General features: G+C 37.1%; 1 protein-coding gene across 1 annotated transcript; it reads right to left on the bottom strand.

The window, feature by feature from the left end:
* Positions 1-2,344: 2,344 nt before the first annotated feature.
* LOC114758812 (uncharacterized) lies at positions 2,345-4,724 on the bottom strand. The gene is made up of 3 exons (XM_028947894.1): positions 3,260-4,724; positions 2,874-3,139; positions 2,345-2,419 (listed from the first exon to the last, which is right to left on the bottom strand). The coding sequence occupies exons 1-3, from the start codon at positions 4,722-4,724 to the stop codon at positions 2,345-2,347; spliced, it is 1,806 nt and encodes a 601-aa protein (XP_028803727.1).
* Positions 4,725-11,418: the final 6,694 nt, after the last annotated feature.

Genomic DNA, 11,418 nt, shown 5'->3' with positions numbered 1-11,418 from the left:
ATCTACCAGGGTTCGCTTCAGCAAAATTAAGTCTCCTTGGTTGGAGTTGAAGGCACAAATAAGGTTGAAGAGGCCTGCAGAGGATAAAGAAATTTTCTTCACCATTGTCAGCTAAAGTGTGAAAGGTGATGAAGGCGACTAGTAAGTATTGTGATACTCAGCTTTTCTAATGAGGTTTTGTTATCACTTGTTAACATAACCCATATGCTAACTCACTTCAACCATTGTCAGTCCTTTAATTAAAATGTATGATGAAGATATTACCCGACGCTTGCTACATTCTCTTGGGAGAAATAACAGAGTTAGTAACAGGGTCATGTCATTAGTTTGTAAGGCTGTGGTGGATGAGCAACAGGCTGTGGAAGGGCGTGTAAGGAGGCATATTTTTTATGCGGACTTTATGGTAAGGTTTCTTCATTAGTTTGTGAAATGACAAGTTTGGATATGAAAATTATAAGTCCTCAAAGGCAAATGACAAGTGTAGTATATAAAGTAACAACACTATTAAGGCAAATAACTGTCTAAAGAAACTAATTGCAAACTAACAAAATCAATTTGTGTTCTTTATCAGGAGTTAATGATCGGTGACCCAGCTCGGTGGGACCCTAACTACCATGCACGACAAATAATTCCTCAATTTGTCGGGTACAACATAGGTGACTGTGACTTGGTTATGGGTCCTGCACTTGTTGGTGAGCATTGGTTTTGCTTTGCCCTTAAACCTAACATCATGAAGTTCTATGTCCTGGATTCCATGCAAGGAACTGTTCAGCCTAAGAAGACCACAACTAAGAAGAAGCAAGCAGTCACCTATGACCCTCAGGAAATGGCCATAGTAGGATGTGTAAGAATCACCTGGGCATATTACATTGTATTATTATTGTCTGAAATTATAGTGATGTTGATGAATATCTAATATATATGTAGAGAGAAAGGTTCCACGACATTATTGACATGGTTAGGCCAGATTTGACTGAGAAAATGCCAAATTTGGAAATTGTGCGGCCTGATGTACCTTAACAGAGTAATTTGTGAGTATACATACACTGCATATGTAATTTACTGATTTCCTATATTTATTCTCGAATTGTTAAACTGTGATGGTGGTGTTGTTCCTAGGAGGGACTGTGGGGTGCAGTTCCTAATATGGCTCAGCAGATAGGAACCCAATGTTCCACTGGAATACACCCAGGTGATGTGGTTTGCTTAATTGTTGTGACTGGTAAAGGGGCAAAGTGAGATTAACTTGCTGTTGAATCTGTTTTACAGGGAGATGTGGCAGCTTTTCGGCGTGATTTGATGTGGTGGCTGGTGAACCATGATAACAATGAATGCTGTGAGGATGCACTGAATCTTATTCCACATCCACAGAAGGGGCGAACGTCCAAAAGGAGGAGAAAGTCCCTATAGAGAAAGAATTTGGGCCATGAAGGACATTGATTGTAGATAATGTTACTGCGTTATCATTATGTGTAGTGAACTTGTTGTCTGGCCTAACTGCTACCCAGTTATGACAATTAGTAATAGTGAAATGACATTTTTATTGACATCATTGAAATTGTGTTCAAGTGATGCTATTTCCACTTTTCTTTAACGTATGACAACATCAATATGCCAATTAACAAGTCCATTAAGCAATACATGAAGTACCTTTTTTTTTTTTAATGAAATGACACTATTTCCACTTTTGTTTAACATCTGACAACTTTAGTATGCTAAATAACAACTCCGGTTAAGTGATACATGAGCTTCAATTTTTTCTAATGAAGTTACAGTATTTCCACTATTGTTTGATGAGTGACAACTTCACTTAGCGAAATAACAACTTCAGAAGTGGAATCAGTGAAGTTCATTTTTTTCCTGTGTAATGACAGCCTTTCCACTTTTGTTTACCCAGTGCCAACTTCACTTTGTGAAATAACAACTTCGGAAGTGGAATCGGTGAAGTTCATTTTTTTCCTGTTTAAATGACAGCATTTCCACTTTTGTTTACCCAGTGACAACTTCACTTTGTGAAATAACAACTTCGGAAGTGCGATTGGTGAAGTTCATTTTTTCCTGTTTAAATGACAGCCTTTCCACTTTTGTTTACCCAGTGACAACTTCACTTTGCGAAATAACAACTTTGGAAGTGCAATTAGTGAAGTTCATTTTTTCCCGTTTAAATGACAGCCTTTCCACTTTTGTATACCCAGTGGCAACTTCACTTTGCGAAGTAACAACTTCTGAAGTGGAATTGGTGAAGTTCATTTTTTCCCGTTTTAATGACAGCCTTTCCACTTTTGTTTACCTAGTGACAACTTTACTTTGTGAAATAACAAGTTTTGTTAACCAATTGGCAACATCAGTATGCCAAATAACCACAAAACACAGGTGGTTTGACAGCAACCTCTATTTGTTGATATAACAAGTAAGCAGTCTGCATTTACAATACAACCAAGGGAGTTTACAGTAATACTAAGTCAAATAACCACAAAGCACATGTGGTTTGACAGCAACCTCTATTTGTTGATATAACAAGTAAGCAGTCTGCATTTACAATACAACCAAGGGAATTTACAGCAATACAATGTCATTTAGCAAAAAGTAAGAGGTCCGTTTACAACAACCAGATTTTGCAATAGTCAATAACAAAAAGACATTAACAACGTCGTTGACTTCTTTTTTCCTTGTCAGCAAACATATTACTTGCAAAAATAGTTGTGTAGCTATGCAACTAGCAACACCCTTCTCCCAAAAAAATTAAGAAGAGTGGAGCATATATACACCAGAAAATTAGTTGTCGCTTGTAGAAATTAACTTCAAAATAGGTTGGGATTTTTGCAACTCCTCCTTGTGTGTCCAGGTTGGTGGCATCTAGTGCAATGGTAGACTTTTTTGTTCTGGAATTGTGATTCCTGCCGTTTAGTCCTTGGTCTTCCAGGAGGCCTACTTGTATTTGGTGGTAAAAGCAGGGTTTGTTCAGCAAGATTCTCAAACATATAGTCATTTGGGTCAGGCATATCGATTGTTACCACTGGAACCATGCTCCTGCCATATATTTTCTCCTGTGCTGAAATTTTGTAATAGTCTTCAACATATTCATATACATTTCCCCCCACAGTCTTATGGGCTTCACAAGCATGGCAGCATGGAATTCCTGACATTTGCCAACCAAGACAACTACATTGGTGTAGACCAAGGTCTACTCTTTAATCTCCACGAGATGTATGTACACACAGTCTTCCGCCTCCATAATTGTCACAGCTCATATACTTACTGAAATACACATTCTCCAGAACCTTTGCCTCGGTTTTTGACCCAACACAATTCCTCCACTTACTCATAAACATATATGATGCATGCATCTTCCTTGCTACTTTCTCCCGATGCTCATGGATCATTTGCGCCACATTATGCTTTCTCTCTTTCACCATCCAAGAATTGAAAGACTCAGCTATATTGGTTGTTATATTGTCCCATCTTTTAAATGGGAACTTGCTCATTGCCCACCTATTCACATCACCTTGATTGATAACCCAATCATGTAACTCAGGAGACATAGTTCTTAGCTCTGCCATTACATTATCAAAGTCACTATCAACCCTTTCATAAGCTGCTCTATCAAGAACCTTTAATGCATCTTCTTTTGACCATTGGCTTGTCCTTTTACCTCTGTTTACTTTCACTTGTTCAGCACTGAAGTTTTCCTTCACATGCCTATAACAATACGCATGTCTTTCACCTCCAAATATTGCTTGGACAGATCCTATTATGGCATTGTGTCGGTCTGACACAATCGTCACCTGCACCGAACCAACAATTTCTTTAATTTTGAACAGAAACCAAGTCCAGTAATCAAGATTCTCTGATTTCACCACTGCTATTGCAAAAGGCAACAAGTCATTATCTGCATCATATCCCGACGCTAAGAGTAGTATCCCCTTATATAGACCACTTAAATGAGTTCCATCAACATATAATATAGCCCTTGCACCACTCAAAAAACCCTCAATACACGAACCATATGCAATGAAAACCCGCTCAAATGTATTACCAATGACAGCCCATTCAGCAACTATTTTATCATCAGTTTCTTTCAATTTTTGGCATATCCACGGTATGAACATATAGGATTCTTCCAGTTTCCCATGTATGTGTTCCATGGCCTTTTCCTTTGATCTGTAAGCTTGAGCATATGTTAGCCTCACACCATATTCCCTTTCCAGTGTCTTCCTTATTTCAGTAGGACACTTTTCGGTATGGTTCCTTATCTCCTCAAGTATTATTGATGACGTCAACACAGCATTGCCAGCATAAGTGACATCTAGGTTATCTTGCGCTAAATGAATGTGTTCATTAATGAATGTGGTCACGTGTAATAAAAGAGTATCCCTCCCAACAGCATTTGTACAAATCTTCCATGGACACCCTTCCACTTTACACCTCACATTCATCTTCTCCCTACTGTTTCTCACATATGTTGTTGCAAACTTCTGTGCAATACTAAACCTGTACACAGCCTCCCTAAAATCTTGGGCATGTGGAATATATTGCCCCACTCCTGCAAAAACTCCAACCCATTTCATGCAATTCAAATTACCCCTCAATGTCCCTTTACTCCCTGAACCGTCACTGAAGTTTGTCTGACTTAAACCCCCTCCTTCACACGTTAGGCATTCAGCACCATAGTCAACAATGAGTGGTTCATAGTTATCAACAAGGTTCACCACACCTTCAGTCATTTCTCCTGACAGCCCAAACAAATTCTCACCCCTACACCCATAATAACAACATTCGAATAGAAATTAGCAACAACACATTAGGAAATAACAACATTCTACTGTAACAAAGTTAGCATAATAACAAGATTTGTATGGGAAATATCAACAATTCATTATAAAATAACAACTTACTACTATAATAGACTAAGCAATATAACAACATTTGAATGGAAATGAGCAACAACTCATTACCAAGTTACAACTTCCAACCACAACTTCATTACCTTAATTACAAGATTTATATATAAATTAACAACAATTCATTACCAAATAACAACTTTCTACTGCTGTGCAGTACACATGATAACAACATTTCTTTGGGTATTAACAATAATCCAATACCGAACAATAATTATCAACTGCAAAACTTTAACCACTTATATTTCTCCATCATTCACTGCTCCACCTTCCTTCTGGTTCCCTTTCGCTGCTCTATACAAATGAGCACTACTATCGTTATATCTAAACATATTGCAAATATCACCTTCATCATAAAGATCAACCAGTGTGTCCTCAGCAAACTTAACCATGTACTTAATTTCGCACCCTTTAGTATCATTGTGTACCAACTGTGATATTGTTCCCCTTAATTCCTCCAGTGTTATCCCTTCTTTTATGCTGCTTGCTCTCACACTCCCTCCACCATATTTAACTTCACCTTCATTGTTTCTTTCAAAATACCTGCCAACATGGAAAAAACAAAACAATTCCTTCTAACAGCTTGACCCATTGTTACAGTTCATTTTGTCATCCTAACCTGGAACAACAATTTACATATAAAAAAATATATCAGCTTCACTATACTTTTATTCAATCAAATTTGCATTTATAAATCAAGACCAACTAACTCTTCTCTTCCCCACTTGACATTAGGGTTTTACAAGTTGGACATTCTAAATGACAAGATCTTTACTCCTCTCCCCCTACTGCACCACCTTAAACTTCATACTCAAGCTAATAATTATTACCTCCTTCCATTTCCTCTCCCCCACTCTCCTATTCGTGATATTCCTAATAGAGATCAGTGGCAACCTGCGTCATGAAAATCACAAGTCAACAATCTGACTACAAAGACTAATATTTTGAATCTCAACCCAACCGAACCCTCCTTAAACAGTGTTATTCCATGATCAACTCCACCGCTCACTCCCTCCATACCTATCACTCAACGACCCACAATGCCACTCACCACATTCAAGAACAACATCACATTCCTCGGTCTTACAGGGTAGAGAAGAAGAAGAGTATACTTAGAAACATTGCAAACATTACTTACTTGATTCTCAACCATGTGCACCACCAATCTTCTCCTCCAAGCTCTCCACGATCACATTGTTTGTCTCAACCTTCATTAATGAATCTGATTGACTGAGGGGCAATTTCATCTTTTCACCAACATTTGCTATTTGCAATTTGAGACCGGGTTCCTTATGGTAATTTGGCTTATTCAGGTGACCATAGAGTGATTTTGCTAATTCGAGGGTCTTTATTTGTGATTTCCCCTTTATAATTCTAGCCAACAGTAAATAATCCTCTTGGGTTAAGTGTGAGAAACTTCCAAATTTGTTGACCATGCTTCTGGAGTAGATATAGTGGATTATTCTGAAATTATCACACATTTTGGCTTGGAGGAAAACTAAGTTCTCTAGGGAAGGCATCACTTTGCATCAGAATCTTGTATGCTTTCACAGAATTCATCTTAGGCCCTCTTATCTTTATAGGGTCCAGTGTGATTGTTAGACCTCTAAGTTTAGTGGTGATGAAGCTTTTGGTTAGTTTCCCTTCATCATCATAAGTGTCATGCACTTCCATATTGCAGTAAAACTTGCTTACCACTTTTGGACAATAATCTTCTCTAATACTTAACCAGTTTTGATAATATTCTATTGGTTCAAGCAAATCTAATCCGATTTTCTTATTTCTTTTTAATGGGTTCAAGTCCACGGATACCATAGGACGGAATTTTCTCGTGGGAAAATCTATTTTAAACTTTCCCATGTTCACATCCTTATCTAATTTTCCCACTAAAAATTCTTCAACAGAGGCTTGTAAGGGGTTACCTTGAAATTGAGCTTGATGAGAGTCTTCTTTACTTATCCCCTGTTTCTTTCTTCATGGTTGTTTGTGAAACATCCTACCTTTAACCCTCAGAGTGCGCATTAGTAAGCATTATGATTCAAGCAGGTCATGACACAAGCCCGTGGATTTAAAATTTCAACATAACTATTCGGATTACTATTTACTATTTAAATTCATATTTCAGGTCCAATTTTGAGAAATCATAACTAATTCTATAAAAATCGTATCTCCTTGTGTACACATCCGACTGAGGCGATCTACCTCTCATTTTAAAGCTTGGGATGTGTATTATGAATCTGCCAAATTTTATGGATTAACTCATTCATTTGATAGGTCAAACTAGAGCTATAAAGTCACTGCTTCATGACCTACGTTTTATCCCTTAACCTCTTTTTACTTTAATTCTTTCTATTTCTTTGGCATACATGAATTGGGTTTACACTTTCCTAATCATCCTCATACATTTCTATTCCTCCCATAAACATTATAATTAAATACATGGCATTATTGGCATCCATAACATAAATTACATAATAGGAGAATTACACATTGAATAATAATATCATTCATTAACGTCAATAATTCTCCACTTTCTTCTTCTTGCCTCTCATGCCATTATTGCTCACCATTGATTGACCTAAATGGTTGGTTAAGGAGGGGTGAGATTTGGGAGAATCTCAGTAGCAAACACTACCCATAAGCATGCAAGACATAATGCACATGCATGACATGTTATAACATTAACACATGAATGCCATGGAAAGTAAGCTACAACATTTTATGCTTTCATAACAAATAGCCAAGGAAAAACATAACATAAACTTGCAAACATAACTTTGAAAACATTTCCTCATAGCTTAATCACATCATGGCAGTACAGCCACATCATGCAAGCATACATATCAAGCACACAATATAGGTAAGTTTACTACCTTGTAACATAGCTTTCCTCTTGCTTTTCCTTTGATTCCCTTGTCTTTCCAACCCTATGAATTTTTGGCCAACACCATTAAATATCCTCTTGGATGTTCCAAGGTCCTGAACACATCCATACACAATGCCAAATATTCATCAGAACCAAGACACCAACCTATTTCTTAATTGGTTCTTTCTTGAACATAATTGAATTCTAACTTTTGAGTTTTAATTCCAATCTTCCTAAAATTATTTCCACATGCAATTCCCACGTAATTTTGCATGTAGAATCCATTTCCAAGCTCAAAAAAATCAAAATCCAATCCTAACCATTCAGAACAGTCAAGGCCGAACAGAATCACAAATTAAGGGAAAGTTGGATTTCTTGCAAAATCAACACAGAACCACTTGATTCTTGTTGTTTCCAAGCCTTTAAACATGTTTCTAAAATCTATTTCATCTTTCCCTAACATTATCAATTTCGTACATCACCTCTCCACAGGATTTTAATCATCAAAAATCGAATCAAACCAACCACCAGGCTCAAAAATAACAAGGGAGGTAGAAACTACATCAAAGACGGCACACATACCTTGTTTTAGAGCTTGATCTGGCTTGGGACCACTTGGCTTTTCTTTCTCCCTCTTCTTGCTCTCTCTAGAAATCATTTTGCAAGAGCTTCCCCATGAGTTCCTTGTGCTTGGACAAAATGATAAGGAGGGGAGGGGTATTTATAGAAAACAAGATTGAATCTCGGCCGTTGATCTAAAAAATACGTGGGTTGATCTGGAACGTCCATTTTCTCTTTTTATCGTGTGATGAGATGTGTCCTATAACATCATACTTACCTCATCTTGATAACATCATGCTTACATCATCAAGCCACATGTCTTTAATCCAACCGCATACATGTCTTACATCCGACCGTACACGTGTCTTGCATTCAACCATACATGTAATACCTTCTTTTCCAATCTAACTGTATACTTATCTCTTCCATATTCATTCATCATTTTTGCATTAAAATAGGGAGAAAATTAATATAAACTTCATACAAAATATAGCCGTTAGGCATTCCTTTACCTATTTTGCCATTCTGTACCGTATCGGGTACTTTTTTTGAGTCCTGACTTACCCGGTATCACTGGGACATGTTCTGGTACCATTTTCTCATCTTAATTAAGTACATATATGGCACCATCTTGGAGGAGCATAGATGAAAATAATTAGCTCTACTAGCAGGCTACTTAACCTTATCGAGTCACGCAGTAGAGATTTCATTATAACGGGCAGACAAAGGACTGTCTAAAATATTCCCTTACTGTGTTCTCATTTTTATGCTGTCCATAAATATCTTCTGCTGACTCAGCATGATGACTCGTAAGTGTCATGATTACATTTGGTGACTAAGCATGATGACTCGTAGGTGTCATGATTGCATTTGGTGACTCAGTATGCTGACTCATAGGTGTCATGATTACATTTGGTGACTCAGCATGCTGACTTAGCGCTATCATGATGGTCTTTAGATATTTTGTTTCTCCTTTTCCCAAAAATATCATTAAATAATACTTAATCGGGGTTACCTTCTCCAAATTCTTTCTATCGGCTTGTAACTCCGTTAATCTATTTCTGGGTTTCATTCTTTCCCTTTCATCACGAGAAATTCCTCTAATTTTTCTCGGGTCAAAGGTCAAACTCTAGATAGCTATGTTGACTTTCCCCGGATAGGGTATAAATAGGCTTTAAATTTAATTAAAGCTAACCTTGTCAGTTTCTGGGGACGAAATTAATTTTACAATCTGTGTAAATTCCTCAACTATTGTTCCCTAATTTTTCCTGATTATTTGAGGCCATCTCACAGCTTAAATAATTCAATTTAAGTTACTATCTCAAATTGCCCAAAACCCTAGAATGACTTCAGGGCATTTCTGTCATTTCTAGCCTTATATTGGCTCTGGGATCTTATTCCCATTTTTCTGGAATTTTTCTAAGTCATTTGGGCCCTTTTTGCTAACTCTGAGCATTAGCCAGCCAGAACTTTTATTATTTATAATTAGGTTCGTACTTGGCCTAGGAATTTGTTCTTTGCAATTTGGTCCCTCTTTAGGCCTAACCTTCGGAACCATTTCTTACAAGTTTCTGGCATAACCTCTGGCCCTTAGTTATTTCCAATTCGTCATTCTTTAGTCCCTGAACACTATTGTTTTACACATTTGCCCTTGGAAAATCTCTTTTTCCTTATGAGGGATTTTCGGGACTTTCGTTGCATTGGACTTAGTAATCATCCTTTCCTTGTACTATTACTTGTATCTATGAGCCAAAATTTGGGATGTTACACGCTCTCTAAATTTTTCTCACCATCATCTTTGAGCTAAAATGCCCCCACAAGGCAACGTATGGCAAGTAGTGATAATTTGTTGTTGCTCTTCCTGAGGCACACACTGCCTGATGATTTGGTTCCCACAAAGTCTCCATAAGAATGGTTCATCCCACACGTAATACTTGGACTTAGATTACAACTTTTGCACCTAATAAGTGGACAAAGAAGATAGGGTTAGTTTAATTATGAGATAATTCACAATATGAGCATACCAAGGCTCCCTAAGACCTATAAAACATAATATCTCATCAAGAAAACAGTCAAAGACAAGGTCAAAATTATCAACTCCCTTATGTCTAAGGGCAATCAGCTAAGTGATCAACACTATGATTCATAGTTCTGGCTTGGTCCTTTATCTCAAGATCAAACTCTTGTAAGAGGAGAGCCCAACGAAGCAACTAAGGTTTTGTATACGGTTCCTTAAAAAGATACCGCACTACTGCATGGTTAGTAAATACAACAACCTTAGAATTAATCAAATAAGTTCTAAACTTATCTAGAGCAAAAATTACAGCAAAAAGCTCCTTCTTAAAGGTTGTATAATTGACTTGCGCAACATCTGAGGTCTTTGAGGTATAAGCGATCACTCTTGACAATTTATCCTCTTTTTGGCCCTAACATTGCTCTAACAGCAAAGTTAGATGCATCACAAGAAATCTCAAAGTGTAAATCCCAATTTAGAGTAACCAGGATGGGTGGAGAAATCAGTTTGGCTTTCAAAGTATCAAAAGCAATTTTACAGGTATCATTAAATTTAAACTTCACATCTTTTTTCAAAAGATTAGAAAGTGGCAAGGCAATTTTGCTGAAGTCTTTTATAAATCTCCTATAAAACCTCACATGCCCCAAGAAGGATAGAATTTCTTTAAGATTAGTGGGATATGGGAGAGAGGAGATAATTTCAATTTGGCCCTATCCACTTTTATACCCTTGCAAGAAATCAAGTGACCCAAAACTATGCCTTCATTAACCATAAAGTGGCATTTTTCAAAATTCAAAGCTAGCTTCTTTTCAATACATCTTTGTAAAACTTTTTCTAAGCTAGACAAGTAAGCAGCAAAAGAGTTACCATATACAATAAAGTCATCCATGAATACCCCCATGCAATCCCCTAAGAAGTCATTGAACATTGACATCATGCATCTTTGGAAGGTTCCTGAGGCGTTATAAAGTCCTAACGGCATTCTTATATAAGCATAAGTCCTAAAATCACAAGTAAATGTTGTCTTCTCCTGGTGATAGAACCCTTTTGTTCTATGTTATTCTGTATCATTTTAA

The sequence above is a fragment of the Neltuma alba genome, unplaced genomic scaffold (genome assembly GCF_004799145.2).
Source record: "Neltuma alba isolate B1F8T4 unplaced genomic scaffold, ASM479914v2 tig00010753_pilon, whole genome shotgun sequence".
Taxonomy (NCBI): Eukaryota; Viridiplantae; Streptophyta; class Magnoliopsida; order Fabales; family Fabaceae; genus Neltuma; species Neltuma alba.
This window is presented reverse-complemented; position numbering and strand designations above follow the sequence as displayed.

Bases quoted from the DNA above. Each gene is read 5' to 3' on its own strand.
- LOC114758812 (XM_028947894.1), bottom strand. From the start codon at position 4,724: ATGACTGAAGGTGTGGTGAACCTTGTTGATAACTATGAACCACTCATT. The intron at 3,140-3,259 runs GTAAGTATATGA...GGCAAATGTCAG, and splicing joins TCTGGAGAATGTGTATTTCA to GAATTCCATGCTGCCATGCT. The intron at 2,420-2,873 runs GTCTACCATTGC...TTGTAAATGCAG, and splicing joins CACAATTCCAGAACAAAAAA to ACTGCTTACTTGTTATATCA.